This window comes from Protopterus annectens, chromosome 8.part0 (assembly GCF_019279795.1).
Source record: "Protopterus annectens isolate FY-2018-M chromosome 8.part0, PAN1.0, whole genome shotgun sequence".
NCBI lineage: Eukaryota > Metazoa > Chordata > Ceratodontiformes > Protopteridae > Protopterus > Protopterus annectens.
The window spans coordinates 260,478,874-260,501,055 of record NC_056741.1 but is presented as its reverse complement, the minus strand read 5'-3'; the positions used below and the strand labels follow the sequence as shown (position 1 = coordinate 260,501,055).

The 22,182-nt window shown below is 39.3% G+C and overlaps 1 protein-coding gene across 2 annotated transcripts in view; it reads right to left on the bottom strand.

The window, feature by feature from the left end:
- Positions 1-512: 512 nt before the first annotated feature.
- Positions 513-22,182, bottom strand: part of DENND4B (DENN domain containing 4B) — a 2,518,380-nt gene continuing 2,496,710 nt past the window's right edge. For both annotated transcript variants that reach the window (XM_044079736.1, XM_044079737.1), the window contains one exon: positions 513-2,368. In XM_044079736.1, coding sequence (XP_043935671.1) covers positions 2,223-2,368 — 146 coding nt within the window. In that variant the 3' untranslated portion in view covers positions 513-2,222. The remainder of the gene's footprint in view (positions 2,369-22,182) is intronic.

The window sequence follows — 22,182 nt, the reverse complement described above, 5'->3', positions numbered from 1 at the left end:
GTTTTCTGTGTAGCGACATGCGTGAATGGGCGTTCCTTCGTTAAAGGTTGTGCGTTAGGCCCGGCAAGCCAGTACGTAAAAATCTACTGCCAATCATTAGCGGACCAGAGTTCCGCTGTGGCGACCCCTAACCGGGAAAAGCCGAAAGACACAAACAAACTATGGGTGTTGGCTATGAACTGACAACAGTGGTTTTAAAGTATTGTGGACAAGCTATCCAAATTTAACTACTGCAAAGTAGCACTGGTAAAACTGACTGACAATATATACACTGTTTCAACTAGTTTTTGAAAGTCTGGGTAAATATGACTGGTTCCGTTACTTGTGGTAGGAACAGCTGTATATAGCTAATTTTGTTAAATTCTGTCAAGGTTCTTACAACTTTCCTGCTTTCAGACATAATGAAGATAGGACACGAAGCAACAACATTACTGATTATCAAAACAGATACACAGATAGACATTATCCTCCATACACCAGAAATATGAACATTTTCCAAAACTTCTACACAGTGACAGTTTCCATACATTTTACTTAAAAATATGCTAACAATAGCATATTATGAACAGCATGTAAACAATATCATAAAGACAGTGGCAATTTCTAGACATTTTACTTAAAACAGGCCAAGATTAGCATATTACAAACACAGTGTAAACAATATCCATTCTGACTCTACACTCAAAGAAAAAACAACCAAGATGGACGAGGCACCAATAACAGTCACTGTAACTGACAAATGGTGATATGTTGCATCAGTCACAATATACTTATTGGCTAGCTTGTTTTAAAGCTTGATCCCATGGAGTTCTAGACAGTCTGTTACCAAAGTCAGGAAGTGGCATTCGAAAGCAAAACAAACCACGTTATCAACTGTTCTCCCCACATCCCCAATCTGCTATCTGATTTCACTTTACTGTTGTGCATTTGCTCCACACTGTACTGTTGTTGCAACTGCCATCCTATTCCTGCTAAATATTTCCTGTACAAAACATTTTTCCTCTTTTTTTCTTGGACAGAGTAGTAATTCAGACCGCCAGTAGCTCTTCAGGGTTTTGGAACAAATTTCCATTTAGACCACTTTAAGTTGCATGTAATTTCCAGATACCATCCTCAACAATCTTAATTATGGAGACTGCAAAAGAATGAATTCAGCAGTTATTTCATCATTAAAGCAGCACTTGTATTCAGTATTCACATGACTTATCAGTAGCATGTATAAAAAAATATATGTAGATATGTATAACTGTGAGTCCACATAAAATATATATTGATCCTCAGGATTTACTGCTGTGTGCAGGTGTGGGTGTGTACACACGCATGGATACATGGAACAGCTTGCTCAATAGATTATGTGTGTTAATCTGATCAAAGAATGAAAGTCACAAGTTTATTCTGCAGAAATATAATGATGACATTAATCCTGAGGAACAAAACAATTTCTCTGAAATTGTCTGAACTGTACGACTGTTTCAGTATGATGTTTAGAACAGCAATACAAGAACTTCAGTGCACTATTTCTCAGGAAAAATGAGGATAATTTTTTTCTGGGTCAAGTCCAGTCACATTTTTCCTCTTTGGTCAAGAGTAAAAAAAAAACAAATTATACATCTCCTCATTCAGCCTGTAACTCAGGCACAGATGTGCAAGTATGCCACAGATTTAAGAGCTCTCAAAATATTCAGCTATTTCTCTCACTTTTACATCAACTGCAATCAAGCCCTGTTATCTTCGTGAAATGCCAGTCAAGTGGGCCAAATAGCAGGCAGCAATGATAGCAAAGCAATGTTTACAATTTTCTGTATAGGCTACAATGAATGGAGGATTCAAGCAATCAGTGTTACCAGTTATCACACTCCTCTGTTGTTAAATGAAATCAATTTTTTGAGTGAGTAAACCCACTGGCACACTCCAGTTGACCCTGTGAGGATTAGCACTGCACCTTAAAACGCACACTGAATACTGTTAACAAGCTCAAGGTATCTGACAACTAGCATCACTTTTGAGAAATCCAACAAATAGGAACACATTTCACTGATCTGACACTGTAGTCACATATTTCAGTTTCCAAATGGAAAGCAGGACCTGTAGCTTTCTATTGCAGCTCTCATGATTTCAAAGGATTCCAACTTCACCATGTGGGCCAATTAATTCCCCAAGTCAGTCTGGTGAGCTGTCAACACTGGCTATTGGGAGTTAGTCAAGGTAGTCCAGTTGCTACATTAACATTCCAAAGTGGCTCCAAAGGACTTTCGGCAGTCTAGGGCTTTAGTGCTTGGTGGATTTACTCGCTTTTTCTTCAATTCTTCCTTGCTAAGAGATCCTACCAACTTATTGTAAGCAGATTTGTATTTCTTGTCAAAAACAGCTATGAAGAAAAAAGAAAATGAGGCATTAGGGAGACAATAGAGAGCAAGGTACACTAAAAAAAAATGTGAGACTTTACTCTGCTCAGTCTGTTCAATTAGCGAGGCATACCTTGCTATTTTAACTTCTCTAACCATGTTTGCCTGCTACAAGACGCATACAGTCTCACAGCAGTTCCTTATTTATTACCACCACCCATTACAGGAAAACCACCATTACAGTGGAGACAGAAACAGGCAGTAGTACATCTGATGGCAACAAGAATACCATGGCAATCTAGTACAGTGGGCATTTTTTTTTAAATACTTACCATTTGCTTCTTATAACAACCCAATATAATTCCAGTTTCTAAAGGTAGTGCAAAATATCTCTGTCAGACCTACTAGACTTCAGAAACCAGAATGTCAAAACCGAAAAGATACTTGTTCTGGTGATTCCCTTCTGACACATCAGACTGCTTCACTAATAAAGTAACACCTGCTTTGTAGTAAGGGTTTGCTCCTGTTCTTTCATGCTTTTAAAATGTTTAGAAACTTCAGTCATTTTTGCAATTCCAGGAAGCCTAAAATAATACAGGTCACTATGGCTTATTAAACTAATACTTTGTTGGAGCACCTTTTGATTTAATTACAGCATTCAGTCTTATTGGGTAGGAGTCTATCAGCATGGCACATCTTGACCTGGCAATATTTATCCACTCTTCTTTGCAAAAGTGCTCCAAATCTGTCAAATTGCGAGGGCATCTCCTGTGCACAGCCATACCTCTCAACCTGGAAACATCAAAAATCTGGACAAGGCCCATGAAAAATAGGTACAAATCTGTATGCTGATTAACATAAAAGTTGCATACATAATTACACAACCCCACCCACTCCAATGGAATTGTGGGATACCAACTTTCAAACGCAAACTGAAGAACAGAACCAAAATATGGCACCAGAGTCCCACTGCTGCCATTCCAATGTCCCATTACCTGGCTTTTTAGGAAACACTTAAATGATGCACTTTTTTATCTTTTGTGTCCTTTACTTTTCTTTTACTACAAAAATGCAATACAAAATGTCACAACTTCACTAGAGGACTAGGGCCCTTACATATAGCTTTAGTCAGGGAGGTACAGATTGGGAACAATGCTTATTACCACAAAACAGTGCTAGGTTGCCATTGCCTGTCCTATCTCATTTAAAAAAAAAAAAAAAAAAAAACAACTGTTACAGCTGTAGACCACAGAGAAACGTACTATAGCACCAACTATAATGAATTTTGGAATTACCACAACGAGAACACAAAAACAAGACTTGGAATATAAAGACTGGTATTTTATTCCAAAAACTGGTTCAGTAAATATGGAAAAAAAATAAAAAAGTCAAACCTATGCATATAGCATTAGATATTTTTTCTTGTTAATGTTATATAATTTTATATGATATTATAGATCATGTGGCAGGAGATTTTACAGTAGGTGTTAGGAAACTGGCTTTAGAATATGGGGAATATAGCTACAAAATATGCTGAAGGTATAGTTATATCTTGGTTTGAAAATAATTTGTCAGTTTTTATCAGTGCATTAAAAAGAAAGAGGTCATTTAAGCATAAGAAAAGGCAGACACCTACTCTCTCAAACACACACACACACACACACACACACACACACACACTATGGTTAAGTGAAAAAAACTCATAATGAGACTGGCATTATCTACATTCACAGGTGTATTAATGCCTGTAACAGGCTGGAACTGTGTGGCATTATTTACATGTGCAGCTAGATTACTGCCTGTAACAGGCTGGAACTATGAGGCATTATCTGTATTTAAGGCACAATAATATAAAATGAAAGAAATGTAGTACAGTACAAGAAGGAGAAGTAATGAAAAAGTACAATACAGTAAAATACAATGCAGTAAAACATAGCTAAAAATTGAATGTGACAAAAGTCTGCAACAGAAGTGGTTTACAAATGAGTAACAACATTGCTTTCATTTCTGTATAGTTTGTATTTACTGTACATATGTCCGATAGAGGTAGAATTAAGTTTTCCTGCCAGAGAAGACAGTGTTAGTCAAGGATGTTTCTGTTTATGTTATGTCCATCAAAAAGACAGGGCAGACAGAAACATAGCAGAAAGTATGGTGTTTTTCACTTTTGACATCCCTTAGGTACCTTAAGGTCGCCAGCTACTTCTGCAGCAGTTGTACAATCCAGTAGCTCCGCTCGCTTCCTCTGCAGTTGTAAAATCCAATATGCCCGAACCAGCTCACTAAGAAGCCCGTAAACTACAGTATTCAAACAATTTCAGCCTTCTAAATAAGCTCCATTCTGCCCGAACAGCCCGCCTGACAGCATTCAAACAGATGCACGTCACACGCGCATGCATCTAAGCTTAATTCCGACAGGCTGATGGAGCTGACGTCATCGCGCACATGATGATATCAGCTCCAAAAGCGCGGAATCTAAAAAATTAGATTGTAAAATTGGAAATGAAGGGGTGCCACTCGGGAATCGTGGCACCCCATTATTGGGACCCCAAAACTCGGTAAAAAATGAGTAATTCGGGATGGTTGGGAGGTCTGTGCACAGCCCTCTTCAGGTTACCCCACAGGTTTTCTAATGGAGTTAGGTCTGGGCTCTGGCTGGGCCATTCCAAAACTTAAATTTTCTTCTGGTGAAGCCATTCTTTTGTTGATTTGGTTGTATGCTTGTGGTCATTGTAGTGTCCTCTTCATCTTCAGCTTTCTAACAGATGCCTAAAAGTTTTGGGCCAAAAGTGATTGGTATTTGGAACTGTTCATAATTCCCTCCATCTTGACTAAAGCCCCAGTTCCAGCTGAAGAAAAGCAACCCCAAAGCATGATACTGCCACCCCCATGCTTCATCGTGGGGAGGGTATTCTTTTGGTGATGAGAAGTGTTGTTTTTGCACCAAACGTACCTTTTGGAATTGTGGCCAAAAGGTTCAACCTTGGTCTCATCAGACCGTAACACATTTTCCCACATGTTTTTGGGAGACTTGATGTATTGTTTTGCAAATTTTAGCTGGGCCTGGATGTTTTTCTGTGTAAAAAAAGGCTTCTGTCTTGCAACCCTATTCTATAGGCCAGACATATGAAGAATACGGGCGATTGTTGTCACATGTAGTACACAACCAGTACTTGCCAGAAATTCCTGCAGCTCCTTCAGTGTTGCTGTAGGTCTCTTGGCAGCTTCCCTGACCAGTTTTTGTCTCTTTTTCATCAGTTTTGGAGGGATGCCCAGTTCTTTGCAAAGTCACTGTTGTCCCATATTTGTTCTACTTTATGATGACTGTCTTCACTGTGTTCCATGGTATATTCAATGCTGTGGAAATGTTCTTGTACCCTTTGCCTGACTGATACCTTTCAACAATGAGATCTGTTTGATGATTTGTAAGCTCTCTGTGAACCATGGCTTTTGCTCTAGCAGGCAACTGAGTAAATGTCAGGAAAATCCTACTAGGACAGCTGAACTTTATTTGGGGTTAATCAGAGTCTCTAACTGATGGCAGGTGTGTACCCATGAAGACTGAATGCTGTAATTAAAGCAAAAGGTGCTTCAACAAAGTATTAGTTTAAGGGTGTGCACACTTATGCAACCAGCTTATTGTATGCTTTTTATTTTTTATATTTTTTCCCCTAACAGATTTGTTTGTTTTTCAATTGAATTGTAAAGGTTATAGGTCACATTAAAGGTGGGAAAAGATTTGAAATTATTTATTGTGGTCTCATTTTTTTATATCACAAAAACCTGTCATTTTACCAGGGGTATGTACACTTTTTATATTCACTGTACATAACCAAGAACTATGTAAATGGGACTGGAGGAGTTTTTTGAAATTATTTCTGTTTTCAGTGGTCCTAACATCTACGAGGATGGTATTCTATGTTTTTGCAAAAGAAATAGAAAACAAGGAGTCCCCATAGCTATTGTTGCTTTTGCCTATGTCAGCCAGTGCTTTACTGGTGGATCTTAATAGGCATTTGTTAGAGGGTGAATCAGTAGCAAAAATAGCTATTTTATTGTAGCAAGTGTTTAGTTTGTTAAAGTCTGCTTTGTTTAGGTTGATGAGTATGGGGGAAGCATACAGGAGTGTGGATAGTAGGTGGGTTCTTGCGATGGTGGCTTTACTGTCATTGGTGAGGTACTTTTTGCATCTATATAGGGTTCTGAGTTTTTTATTGACTTTCTTTATTGTCGATGCAATGTGCATATCGAATTTCATGTTGTGGTCTATGATAACCCAAAAAATAAATGAAGCCAGCACAAATCCTGTGTGAAAAACAGTGTATTATAAAAAACAAAATAACCAAATTCACTTCAGACCGGTTTCGGCTATGCAGCCTTCCTCAGTGAACAGAATAAAACTTGAGATTTCCCTCCAGCAATATATATACATACATTAGCCAATAGGCACATTATACATCAATACAAAAACTTAATTGCCTTAATTAGAAGTACTCATCAAGGCCAGGTGGAAATAGTGCCCCTAGCTTAACAATCCACTTTTTTTCTTTTAGGTTTAATATTTCATGTAAAGCAGCCCTGCCATTTGTTTTCCTTATGATGCAATCAATAATAGTAAATCTAAAAATGCCAGTCGTATGGGAGCAAATGTGTTTATACAATGCACTGGATTGTTTGTGATTCCTGATATCACTCATATGTTCACTAATTCTCATTTTCAGCGGCCTAGATGTTTGTCCCACATAGAAAGCATGGCATGAGCAACTAGCCAAATTGATCACCCAATTTGTACGACAGTTGGCAAAGAAGGAGAGGTCATACACTTCTGAAGTATTTTTAGTGCTACAGCTATCACAGTTTTAAAGACCCTTGAACAATGTGAGCAATGGCCACAGGGACTGCAACCTACCAATTTATACCCTGTAATGTTTCCCTGAATCAGCATCTTGTCTTGATCCTGCCCACCTTTTATAGTGGCTAAATAATGACCCCAAGGATCGGCCCTTTCGGAAGGAATAAGAACAATTTTCTCCCAACAGATCCGCAAGCAAACCCTCACCCTGTAGAATATTCCAATGCCTGGAAATAATATTCACAAAGGATTGCGTATTCTTACCATAGGTAGTTGTATACCTTATTTGATTCCTGTTGTCAGTCTTATGTCCCCTGTAATATAATAAATCAGATCTTTCCTGTTGATTAGTAAACTGGCATGCCTTACTTATGTCACCAACCCTATACCCCCTGTGCCTAAATCTGGCAGACAGGTCCACCTTAAAGCGATCGTAGGAGGAGGAACTAGAAGAAATTCTCTTGAACCTAAGAAATTGAGATTTGGGGATATTCCTGATGACATGTTGGGGGTGGAAGCCTGATGCATGTAAAAATGTGTTATACTGAGGAAATTTGCAAAATACTTCAGTCTCCAGAGTACTGGATGGGGTACGTTGTACTAAAACATCCAAAAATGTGATCTCATTTTTATGCCATGCACCTTAAAATCAATACCCCACTTATTTTAATTCAAATACTACACAAATTCCTAAAGGGATCCTACATCCACTTTCCACACCACCCAACAGTCATCAAGATATCTCCTCCAAATATCAATTTCATCAATATATATATTATGAGACCTGTCATAAATAAGTGCCTCCTCCACATACTCCATAAAAAGGTTGGCATATATGGGAGCAAAAGATGCCCCCACAGCTGTACCATGGATCTGCCACACACATTGCTGTTGAAAATAGAACATGTTTTTATTAAGAATGTGTTCAGCTAAACAGACCAGAAAGGAATTAAAGCCCGGTCTGTAAAGTTCTACTCTGTTCAACCAATACTGAAGTGCAGTCAGACCCGCCCAATGGGAAATACTAGTATAGAGAGAGGTGACAACGAGGGTGCATAACAGCCAATGTGACTCAAGCTGGAAATCTGATATAATAGTTAGAAACTGGGTTGTATCTTGAATATGAGCATGTATATGTGACAACAAAGGTCTCAAATATTGAGTGAAAAAATTCAGAAAGGGGTTCAGTCAATGAACACCTGCATGAAACTATCGAGCTGCCTGGAGGATTAGTGGTATCCTTATGAATTTCAGGCAATATGTATAGATATTGCTGTTTAGGATGATCCACCTTCAAATGATACCCAATGTCCTTAGAAATAATCCCTTCCTCAACTGCCAAATCCAAAAATTGATCAATTTCTACCTTAAATTTTGCTGTGGGGTCTAAATGCAAAATCATGTAATGTCAGTTGTCAAGATGTTGTTGTTTTACTTCCTGATGATATTTGGTCCAGTCCTGTATCACATCAGGTCCTCCCTTGTCCGCCGGCAAAATTATAATGTCCCTATTAGATGTGAGCTCCTCAATGCATTGCCTCTCAACCCAAGTGATGTTATCCCTGATTAAATAATCCTTGCCCAAATTTAAATGTAAATATTTTAATACCCTATTCTGAAATGCAGAAACAACCTGAGACATAGGTGGTTTAAAGGATGAATCCCGAAACCTAAAAGGTCTATCATCATCATTGTCATCCTTGTCCTGAAAAAACAAACATAAGTTAAGTAAACGACAGAAATCTGTCACATCTTGGGCAAAATGTTCTTCAGGGACAAAAAAAAAAAAAAAACATGAACAAAGCTCAATCCTTTAAGAATATTTATTTGTAAATCCGACACTACAAGCGAGGAGATGTTGTGTACATTTATTGCTACAGGTTACTTCTGAACCATCACTTTGAGAATTCCTTCTAAATCTGGAGGGCCTTCTGTGTTATTTGTCTGGTAGCGGGGGGGGGGGTATTATTGTTTGCAGGGCCAGGGTTTGGGTGCACATCTCCACCAAGTATGATATGAGATGCTATCTGGATTATAGTCTTTAGGCATTTGATAATAGATGCATTATATTCTGAGGAAATGTGGTTGTTTAGTTGGTGTGGGGTTACTTTGAATGTGGTAAGGTTAAGATCAAAGATGTTGTAGAAAGAAGGATATATTACTGAGAAGGCTGATTTATGTTGTGAATGGGTAGGGCAGGTAGGGGATTTAGTCTGAAATTTTGACTTGCTAGTGCAGTGGTAGGAGGTTAAGTGTAAGGTGATGGTGAGGTTTATTATTTATGTAAAGGTTAGGGGCCACATTTTGCTCAAGGTGTTGCTGTATTGTTGTGAAGTTTTAGTATGTATCTTTACAGTATTGAGTAGGGATTTAGGTGTGGCTATACTTTATGTAGGTTGTGGTTAGAGAGGGGGATTAGGTGGGGGTATTTGTTTGACGAGACAGTACAATTTGGGTTCTGTATGTGAGGTGATGTGTAGTGAAGGTAGACAGTGATGTGGTTTGAACAGAATGAGAAGAGGAGTGGCTATATAGAAATGAGGCTGGTGTGAGAGAGAGGCGTACGGGAGTGGTTACGTATAAAGGTCAGGAGCCTGAGGTGGGTGGGAATTGAGGTAGGGTAGAACAGAGAAGGGAGTCTGAGCGTAGCAAAGGGCGAATGGAGCCAGAACAGCCAAATTCCAGGTATGTGCAAGTAAACAATCAGTTGCTCTGAGCTATTGGCTTCTTAGTAGTAAATTAATTTGTCCATTAAGCTACAACACTTATTTTAGACATTAGTGAGACTGCCTTGGTAAGGGCAGCTGGGAGTCTAAATAAATTTATACAGTAAGAGGGCTATGGTTAAATAGAATGATAGAAAAGTGAAACATGTATTTAAGTTGGGAAGAGAGTCTCTAGGGAAGATATAAAATTCAAAAGACGTTTGGTGACCAAATTACTATAGGGAGTAGAGGAAAAACTATCATCCAATACCATGTGGAAGCTACTGTAATAATACTGGAGGAGGAAGAAAGAGTAAAAAGAATCCCTGCTGCTGACTCAGGTGTTTGTATTTAGCAAGTTACAGAGCATAAACTACAGCTTTCAAAATAACCTTTATGTGGTGAAACATACATGTAATAGTGTTTGGTTCTTCAGGGCAGAATAAACTCCTGGTATCTTTTAGGTTTTACAGAGCTGGATTTTTGTGCTTTAAAAGCAGTGTCATGAATGCTGGAAATGCACAGCAATTTAGGGCTAAGGAAAAGAGCAAGAGGGAAAAAGAATGATAAGAAAAATAAACAGTAACTATGTAGAAGAGCAGTATCACCCACTAAATAAACATAGTAGTATTACTTCTAGACTATTCTTTCCGTTGTAAGAATCAATATAATGCAACTTATAAGAAATAATGTATAATAGACTATGCTCCTGTACCACCCCTGGCTATTAATTCATTATGTTTTTGCAATTATCAACTAGAGTAATATTGTAACTATTGGCTTTTATTGTCCACGTGTTTAGATGTAAAGTCTCATCATTGACAAGAAGACTATTGTACATCCATATTCTCTAAGGTGTAAGAAATGTGTCTTATGTATGTTGTTAAATGTGCCTTTTTGTTTTACTTGCCGTCTTATATGTTAAAATTGCTATGGAGCTTTTCTCCCTGAGCTTCCACTGAAAATGGACCTATATCCAGCATGAGTCTCCCGGTTAACAAATGTAAAATAAGTATGTATTACTGCAACATAAAAGAAATATGTATTACTGGCTACAACAAATAAGAAAAATAAACAGCAACTTTGTAGAAGAACAGTATCATCTACTAAATAATGACATCAGAAAGAAGAGCCCAAGTTTAGGGGGACAGACAGAAGGCCCAACTTCACAGTCAAAGACGGGGAAGGCTGACTGGAAAAGGAGATATGAGAGTCCAGAGCGCCATGGTAACTAAGCTTGACAAGAGAAGACCATGCACATGCTGAAAGCAGCTATTCCAAAGAACAAGTAGATAAACTGCAGCCAAAGAAAGTATACAATATGCATAACAGCCTCAAGCACTCAAAAACACACCCTTGTGGGAGTGAGGGCAATCACATACTCCACAACTCCTAGGGTGCTGGCAGGTAAGCAACCATACATCCAAAACAAATGTTAGCCACTTCTGGAGGGGATGTACCCCCATATGACTTCACTACTGCTGGGAGTGAGGGGAACACACATTCCTCCCAGTTCCCACCTTCTGAAAAGAAATTGGGATAAGACAAGACACACTCAAGACAGGCGACAATGTCCTAAGGAGAAATGGACAGGGTCACAGTCAATGGGACAAGGAAAACACACCTCCTCTAGGATATCCAGAGGATGAAGGTTGCCAAGAAAACAGAGAGAGAATTCACAGATGACCTCCTATGACTGGCTACAGGAACCGATGCAAAGTACAGTTGTGTTAAGTTACCTATGACAGTGGATGCTTGAAGTCTTTACTGCTGACAACCTATGAGTTGTATCCTGCCAAGGATACAGCAACCAGCCAGCTTCCAAATGATGTTTTCCCCTTCCACAGTCACACTAGCTGCTTACTGGCTGAGCCCATTTGGTGGTGGTGGTGAGTTACATAAACAACCAGGACTTTCTTGCCCCAAACAAAAAGTGAGGAGATTATCCTGAACAAACCAAGATATAAATAACAAAATTCAACACTATACACCATACAAGCACTATATACAAAAGAAGGGGAGTGATGGGTGGGTATAGCTACTGTAGCAGTTAAGTATTTGAACATCTACTGCTCTAGGAAAGTGCAGCCTACACAACTATACAATGTTCATCATTCTCATTGTTGCAATAGCCTATGGGTAGACTACCACACCTTATCCAACCTGGCAGGAGGAAGGAAATGGGTCTGGAAGCCCCTGGATAACAGTCCTAGCATGGCCTGCTCTGGAAACTTGTAAAGGAATCCAGTTTCTAGTGTTTTGTACATGTATGGATGGAAGACTAAGTTGCTGCCTCTAGAATGCTTCTAGAGTCCACCCCTTTCCAGTATGTCACTGTAGAAGTTAAGGCTCTAGTAGAATGTACCTTAAAAACTGCTTGGACTAGATTTTCCATGGTGACTAACAAAAATTAACTATAGCAGATGGTAACCACCTGGAAATAGTCCGTTTACACATGGGTTGACCCTTCTTAGTCCAAAAATAGGAAACAAACAGCTGGTTAGTTCTATTAAAGGACTTAATTCTGTCAGGACAGTATCACAGTTGCCTATGCACACGCAGAATATGTATAATCTTTTCTCATCTGTTTTTGGGTCTGGATAGAAAACACAGAGAGTGAAGGCTTGATTCAATTTGAACTCAAAGAACTATAAGCATAAAAGAGAGGTTAGGGTGCAAAAGTAACAATGTCTTTGTGGAAAACAAGATAGGGTTCTCCCACCACGAGAGCTTGCATCACAAGATGCTCTCCTTGCAGATGTCAGTGCAATCAAAAGAGCCGTTTTCCACATAATGAATTATAGGAGTAGACCTTTTTAGAAGAGAAAAATAAATAAATGTATCACTGATGCTGTTAGCCGTGGCTTGTCATCAATATAAATGTTATTGCTACATCTGTTATTTATTTATTGACATTTGATTACCGATAAAGTCTGACTGGGTAGAAGTCCATTTTCAGTTGGGGCCCAGGGAGAAAATTTCCAAATTATTACAAAACATTTTGAGAACAATAATTTTACAATCTTCAAAAATAAAACAAAAACATCTGCAGTTTAAATAATAACAAATTAGCCACAATATAAAAACATTGCTTAAGAATCTATACAAGTTGTATGAAAATCATTTAATATTTAGAAGTTTTAGACAGTTTGTAGAAAAATTAAAGTAGTTAGTCTAATACAAACAGGAATTGCAATATGAAGTGAGGGGGAAAAACAAGCTTATTGTATATTTAGAGAGAAAGTCAGAGAAGAGAATTTGATAGAAGTCAGGATGCGCCGGAAGCTATTGAAGGCTGGGGATGGGGAGGTGGAGGGTGAGAGGAGTACTTAGTGATCTAAAAAAGGCAATTTTTAAAACTATTTACTTCCACAAAATAGGTTCACTTGGAGGACATTTTAAGCTTAGCCAATTTTCATTTTGTTGCTTGAATTAACACTTCCTGATTGGTCTTACCTATCCCATGGCTGATAATTGTATATTAGCCCTAGTATGAATAACTGTGATTATATCATAGAAAATTTGAGGGGGCCCATGTAAGGGATGCAGCATTTAGGAACTGTCTCTATCCATTAGTGACATGAGGACAATCCTGGAGTACATTTTCTATTACCCATCCTTAGATACAAGTTGCATTTGAATATGGACAGGGATGAGCTTTGTTTTACTTGAATGGATAATCTGTTCTGAAACAGTGGTAGCCTCTGTGATATATATCCATCTTCTCCACAACATTCAGTTTAGATACCTGGACTGAGCGTTTCTGATGCCATTTGACTTGCTCATGTTCAGTAGGTCCATCTGTATTAGGTCGGAGGATGCCTTGTATGACAGATTCAGGTCACCTCTAAGCACTCTGCAGAATACTGAGTGTAGTGATAAATCTTTGAGTAAAGCAGGACAATAACATCTCTAGATCTAGTCGCAATCAATTTGTTTATAAACAGTGTAATATAGAAAGACTTTCTTATAACTCTGGGCACATGTTGGTCAAAAGTTAGGTCATCGTACGCACAAGTTCCTGAATACCAAACTGGGTCAGTTCTCACGGGGTATTGTTAATTTGACAGTTCTCTGGATTAGATGACTTCTGAAAGGATACGATAATGTATTTTTTTGGAGTTTAGTTTTAATTCATGATTCTGGCACCAGTTACTGTTTGGGACAAACCTTCCTGCATGATGGTTAAGTCATTTGGGGATTCAATAACTGCTCCTAGCTTGCAGTCATCTCAGACTTAATTGGCCGCAGCCCTTTGGTATTTCCTTTAACTTTGGAAATGTATATGCCAAACATAAAAAGTCTCAGCACCAAACCCTGGGGGACTCCATTGGTGACGGGTCTCTTTCTAGAGGTAACTTCCCCTATTTTGATCTCCTGTATCCTGTGAGCAAGTTGGCAATCCAGCTAGTGATGCACGTGTTTACTCCTAGATTATTTATCTTTTGTACTATACATGAGTAAGGGATTGTGTCAAAAGGCTTGACCAGATCAAGGTAATGTGGAATGAACTGTCTTACCTTCATACATTGGTTTGATGACAAGAGTATAGCTTAAAATTTGCCTAGGATTTTGAGCCTTTCACACACTTTCTCCCGATTCTTGTCCTAAGAGGTTGAAAGATCAGAGCATATGTTTGACTGTCCCTGAGTTTGTGTCATATTTTTGGTCTGTTCTTCATAATAGGTGTGATTTTCTGGCATATTTATGAGGATTACAAAACTTAAATCATGATAGCCACTTGGGTTTCAGACTTCAACACTTCATATCCTGCAGAAAATGCAGGCTAATGCAAAACCTGTTATTCTAGCAACAAAGCATAAGTTATATATTTAAAATCTGTCCCTGATTTTAGACCTCTGATCTTTATCTTGACCCATTTGATCTTTATCTCAACACATTACTTGTTTGGCTTTATCCCTTGAGCTATGAGGTTTTGAAGTTTAGACCCATTATGAGCAAAAGCTGTTTACCACTTTCATTGATTTTTTTCATTTGTTTAATTAAATAAAATAGTGCAACAAAACAGGGCAACTTGAAAAGTAACAATAATAAATAACCTAACTGAAGGCTTAAACTCAGGCAAGAAGCTTTAATAACTTTTTTATAAGCAGAATAAAAATCCCACAGTATTTTTTTTATTTTTCTATTAAATAAATTAAGGTTTCTGGCATGACTTTAAAAATCTAACAAAACTGGGTCCAACTTGCATTCATGAAAAAAATGAGTTAAGGCAAGGAAGAAACTGTATTAACTTCTGAAAACACATTAAGAGCAAAATTATTCCAGTTTCTTGTCCACATTAAGTCGTATTTTATCATCATCATTTTTATAGGTTGGTACTAGGCTATCAGCCTGAGGGCCTATACAAGCCTAGCTATAACAATTCCCTGGCTATTTCTTCCCACGCTATTTACTTCACTGGACCCCTGTCTAGCAAGGCAACTAATGTGATCCCCGGGGTGAATTTCCTTTCTCCCATCCAAACGTCAAGGTTCCTTTTGAAGAGGGCCAAAGAGGCGCTCTGCTTGACATGTATGGGCAGTCTATTTCAGAGTCTGGGGAGTCTCTGGGTCAGGAACCTATCCCTCCAGCATGTTTTGTTTATTGTGATGACAAGATTAGATCTCTGGAGCGTGTGGCTCTGAGGGATTGAGATTTCTTTAAGTGGAGCATGTCCAACAGCTCTGGGTTTGACATGGCCTTGTATGTTAAGCAGAGATCCCCTCTGAGTAGACGATATGCGACAGAGTATTGCTGGAGTTTTTTTAAGGCGGTCAGCGTAGGCCATCTGCTTTAGGCCTGTGATTCCTTTAGTGAGGTATTTCTCTGGCCTTTCCAGTTGTTGCAGATGTTTTGGGAGGTACATACCAAATGGGGCGCTGTATTCTATAATGGGTCTAATGAGGGATGAGTACAGTGGGACAATGACCTCCTTTTTTCTGGATGAAAAGCCCTTAGTGATGAGGTGTGCCACATAGAAGGATTTCCTGACTGTTGTGGCGATGTGGTTATCGAAGGTGAGACCACTGTCCACCTGTGTCCCTAAGTCTCTTATCACACTTTTGGTGTTTAGTGTACGGCCACCTATGTTTTAATTCATGGGTACATGTTTTTCCCAAAGGGGATAGCTATACATTTCTTGGCATTAAGCTTGAGCCCATGGCTCTGGCACCAAACATCTGTTTCTGTAAGGCCCTTTTGTAGAGTATCCACATCATTTGGGGATTCAATAATGGTTCTCAGTTTGCAGTCATCTGCGAACTTTGTTAGCCTGAGTCCCTTAGTGCTGGCCTGTACTTCAGAGAAGTAGATGACAAACAAGAGCGGCCCCAGGACTGAACTCTGAGCTACTCACTTGTCTGGAGCTAGATTTGGAGTCGGCTAATTTTACAGTGTGGGTTCTGTCAGTAAGCCAGTTGACAACCCATCGAGTGACGTAGGGATTAATGCCCAGCTTAGTAAGTTTATCTATAATTCCAGCATGGGGGATGGTGTCAAAGGCCTTGGTGAGGTTCAGATAGGCTGTGTGGACTGCCTTACCCTCTTCCATGGCTCTGGAGACTGATTCGAAGAAGACTGTTGTTACTTCATAAATGACTGCCTAGAATGTACCTGGGTGGGCTGCTGCCACTTCAGTTGACGTCCACAGACCTTGCACTGACATGTTCACAATATGACTATTAATTACTATTAATTATTAAATAACAGTGAAAAACATAAAATATCAGAACTTGGAATGAAACAATGAAGTGTCAGTTGTAAAAAATAAGTGCTTCCTTTCCTTTCCAGCTTCTGATCATTTATAGTAAACAACAGTGCAAAATACCAGAGGTGGATCATGGTTAAATGGGGCCCTACGCAAGGTAATAGATTGAGCCCCCCCAAAAGTAGCCCCTCCTGCAGCAACCCCCTACTGCTCCAGCAGCAGTCCCCTCCCCAGCCACTCCAGTTGTCCATTACTTGGCTATTTCTCCTCTCTTACCATAAACACTGTTCAAATCTGTCAGCATGCATACTGTTTTCTTATTTACTTCTACAATGATTACAGCTATTGAAATAAAATAGGACAAACACAGATAGCATAGCTCTCATCCTGGAAACATCAAAAATCTGGACAAGATCCATGAAAAATATTTACAAATCTGCACGCTGATTAACATAAAATATGCATACATAATTATGTAACCCTGTCCACTCCAATGGAATTGTGGGATACCAACTTTCAAACGCAAACTGAAGAACAGACAACCAAAATATGGCACCATAGTCCCCCCTGCAGCCATTCCAGTGTCCCATTACCTGTCTATTTTGCCCCATTTACCATAAACACTAATGTGTACATACTGCTTTACTTCTACAATGATTATTTGGATTTTATTTTTACATTTTACAGCACAACGCACAAGCACCAATAGACATATGCTAAACAACAAAGCTGCTAAACAAAGCAATACTGTCTCACAATGAAAATAGACTTGGCATTAAAACTTCTTTGCCCTTGAAACTTACATTCATTGAAACCCACATGACATCCAAAGAAAATGCACCTGGCCAGTGGTGGATAAAGATTACCTTTGGGCTGTTTTCAAATCATTGGCCCCTTGCACACAAAACAAGAAACATACGTGTGTTCTTTGGTGCACCCTCCTGACTTTATTAAATTATATTCCTTGTATAATACAGCACACTTGTTAGACAGAGCGCATTTTAAATTTACTGTTTGAACATTTTTCCAGTAGGCAATGAAGCAAAATGCATGAACCAATATTGACAAAACTGCCCAATTCAGAATTCATAACATGTCCATCATAAATGTCTACTTCCACACCCACACTATATATATATATATATATATATATATATATATATATATATTACACACACACACACACACACACATATATATATATATATACATATATACATATGTGTTTATAACTAGAATGACAGTAGTGTCAGCCACAGGCATCTTGCACAGCTTCTTGCAATTATTTTCAATTTTAGTTTTTTTTTTTTTGGGGGGCAAACATTTTGCAAAGTTGTTAGAATAAAATGTGTTACCAAGATGCATTTTGCTGCCAAGTCTTGAACCCAGGACTCTGTGTGCTACAGTCAGAGCATCATACCACTATACCAAATCAGCAGTTTGCTGAAAGATAGGAAGAGTGAAACTTAAATGGCTATCATTTAGTGAATTCATTTCTCACTTCTCACCATAGCTCTGAACCTCTTAGCACAAAAAACCTGGACAAAGACAATAATGGGGGAATACAGACCCCAAATAGGGACAATTTTCAAATACCGATCTTATAAACTTAGAAAATTGCTAAAATAAAATGTTTTGTGTTAGTATTTATTTTCTGAAGAATATGGCATCTGAAATTCAAATGCCTGCCATTATTTAGTGAATTCAATCTTTCAGTGATTTGCCACAATCATGAAAACCATTACTGATGTTATAAGCTTAGAAAATTGCTAAAATAAAATATTTTGTGTTGCCATTTATTTTCTGAAGAATATGAAGTCTGAAATTCAAATGCCTGTCATTATTTAGTAAATTAAATCCTTTAGTGATTTGCCACAAAAATCCTGAAAACCACAAATTTTATGAGGAGCAGGTGGTAGCTAGGGACTTTAGGCTTTTTTACCTTGTACTCAAGGTACAGGGTTTGAGCCAGAGTACCTCTGGCCACACACACACACACACACACACACACACACACACACACACACACACACACACACACACACAGAGTACAGTATCAGCGATCCATCTGCATACTGTGGGAGTAGAACCCACATCTTTCTGCATCAAAAGCAAGTATACTACCTGTTGGGCTACTAACAATTCAAACAGACTTGGCATAAGCAGCACTAAACTTCTCTTCCCCTGAATCTCTCAGCTCCTTGTAAAATCCACTTGACACTCAACTAAATCTCTCAATTTTGCAGCACAAAAATCTGTAAAAGCCAACATTTATTGGGGGGGGGGACAAAGGCCCAAAACCAAGGACACAGCAAAAGGGCATATAAGCGATTTCTTTCCCTCCATTACTTTGCCATTTTCCCCACTGTAGTGCGATCTTGGAGTTGGTATATTTAGTTAGGGTGTGTGTGTGTGGGGGGGGAGGTGAAGCCCCTCACTTTGTTTGGTTTGTTGTGATCTTTTTTTTTTTAATTGGGCCAAGCGATTTCTTTCACAGGGAAAGAAATCACTTATATGCAGTTTCGCTTTTTTAAATTTTCGTTCTTTTAAGTTCGATAAAGACACATTAGAAGGTTTGCGTCTTCAAAGATATAATAGGGACTCTTAGAAAGATGTTAAGAGATGTATTTGAGTCATAGTAGGAAGAAAGATGGTACAGTAGGAGGAAAAGAATAGAGGGTAAGCTGAAGAGTGACATAATTAAGTACAGGAATCCGTATTTTATAGATATCAGGTAATGGGGAAGTGACAATGAAGAAGGAAACAAGAAGTTGCAAAACAGGAGGAGATTCAGCAATGGTGGATTTTGAAATCTGGTAGAGGATAGGTAAGGAGAGAAGTATTTCTATACAAGAAAATAGTTAGGTTGCCCTGATATCTTCTCTGGAATGTAAGGAATAGAGGGGTATTAAATGCTAAAGTATAATGATGTAGTCAAAATAAGAAGAAATGAGGGTTTACTTGGGAAAAGTAAAATATACAATGTGGGACAGACAGGTACTATTAGGGAGGATTGTGATTATGAATGGACATAGTGTAAAGTAGTATGGCAGAGAGCATGATATTTGGGGGTGGGACTCAAAATTAAATGGAGATAAAGAAGTAGGAAACAAGAAAAGTACAATTGTGTACCTACCATAAATGTAGATGTTCGAGTGTATTCACTGTTGCAGTCATTACTCTTGGGTTATCCTGCTGGCAGGCTACCCGCAGTCGGCCTGAATTCCAAAGTCTTGGTCCGGCGTCGGTTGCTGTCACCTCTTCCCTCACGTCAGTGCGCCAGGGGTATAAAAGATGCAGCAGATGCCATTTTCTTCAGTTTTTCTTGCCCCAGATGATGTCAGGTGCCTCCAAAAAGGTGTGTCAGATAGATTATGCCAAAAAACATGCATGCACTAAGGTAAACATTTCCTTCATCTACAAGCAAATACACCACATAGGTTGTATAGAATAGAGAAGTACAGATAAGACCCAGCAAATGAAAGGGGGATGGTGGGAGGGTAACCTGGACTGCAACAGTGAATACACTCGGACATCTACATTTATGGTAGGTACACAACTGTACTATGTTAGTGTTTCACTGTTGCAGTCATTACTCTTGGGTTGAATCCCAAAGCTGAGGATGGGTGGCTGGGCTAAATAGGATTAGGAAAGGCTATGAAGCCCTGCAGAACTGCAGTGGCAAAGCCTGCTCTGGATTTAGAGTAGAGAGGTAAGTGGTTTTGTAAAAGTGTGCACTGAACTCCAAGTTGTAGCCTCTAAGATATGTTTGGTTGGTACTCCTCTGAGGAAGGCTGCTGAAGTGGCTGCTGCTCTGGTAGAATGAGGCCTAATGTTCTTAGGCACTGATTTGCCATGCTGTGAGTAGCAGAAACGAATGCAATGGCCTATCCATTTTGAAATAGTCTGCTTTGAGATGGTCTTTCCTTGTGATCCTGCAGCATATGCTACTAAAAGTTGCTCAGTCTTTCTGAAAGCTTTAGTTCTGTCCAAGTAGAAGCGTAGCTGTCTGTGTATGTCCAAAGAATGCAGAAGTCTCTCACCCTTGTTCTGTGGGTTTGGATAAAAGGTAGGCAAGTGAATGGTTTGGTTAAGGGCCACACTGGACACCACCTTAGGCATAAATGTAGGGTTCATCCTCAGAGAAACCCTGTCTGGATGGAAAATGATAAAAGGTTCCACAGCCATGAGTGCCTGTAACTCCGAGACTCGTCTTGCAGAGGTTATTTCCAGGATAAGTATTTAATATCCGCTGCTGAGGCTGGCTCAAAAGGAGGCAGTGTGAGTTTTTCCAAGACATAATCTAGGTCCCATGCAGGTATTGGTGCTCTTCTTGGGGGTCTTATGTTTTTGGCCCCTCTGAGGAACTGCCTTAGCAATGAATGAGGAAAAAATAGGTGGTTCCGTATTGTAATGGGCTGAAATGGCAGAGGCATGAATCTTAATTGATGAAAAGGATAGGCCTTTGTCCAGCATCTCAGTTAAATATTGTAAAATCTGAGGAATATTTAGTACAAACGTGTCCATTCCTTGTTTCTGGTTCCAAACACAGAATCTCTTCCATTTTTCTGCACAAGATTTTCTGGTACTGGGCCTCCTGGCCTCCAAGATAACATCCATTACAGCTTTGGAGAGTGAAGTGTTCTGAATGGCTACATTATCCACCATGCTGCCAGATTTAAGGTACTGATGTGGCTGTGCAGGATCTGATTGTTTTGTTGGGTCAGTAAGTGAGAAGTTTGAGGTAATGTCCAGGCTGGTCCTTGAGACAAGTTCTTTAAGATTGGGTACCAGTGCTGGCATGGCCAGTCTGAGGCAATAAGTATCATTTTTGGCTTCTCTTGTCTGACCTTTAGGAGTACCTTGGGGTGGAGAGGCAGTGGGGGAAAGGCATATACTGTTAGGTTTTTCCAGCTGAAGGATAGGGCATCCACTTTCCATGCTTGCTTGTGGTAAATTCTTGTGCAGAATTTCTGTAGTTGGCAGTTGTGAGGGGAGGCAAATAAATCTATGTCTGGGCATCCCCATTTCCTTGTTATCACGCTGAAGACTTGTAGATCCAGTTTCCACTCGTGGGGATCCATGAGCTTTCTGCTTAGTTCATCTGCCAGAGTATTTATTTTTCCTGGCAGGAATGGTGCTTGCGGGTGAACTTGATAAGTCAATGCTGTGTCCCACAAAGTCATGGCTTGTCTGCAGAGGGGGTAGGAATGTGTGCCTCCCTGCTTGTTTATGTACCACATGACTGCAGTATTGTCAGTCTTTATTAGTAGTTGTCCTGGATGAAGTAGATCCTTGAAAGCTGTCAGGGCATTCTGAACAGCTAGCATCTCTTTTTGATTGATATGAAGATGCATCTGGCTTGCGGGCCATGTACCCTAATACATTTTCCTGCCATGTGGGCCCCCCAGGCATAATCTGATGCATCTGTTGTTAGTGTCTGCCTGGCTGTGGGTAAAGTGAATGGCTGTCCCTTGTTGTGGTGACAGGCCTGTGCCCACCATTGAAACTCGTGTTGTAGGCAGGGAATGAGGGTAAGTAATGTTTCCAGGCTGTGGCAATGTTGAGTCC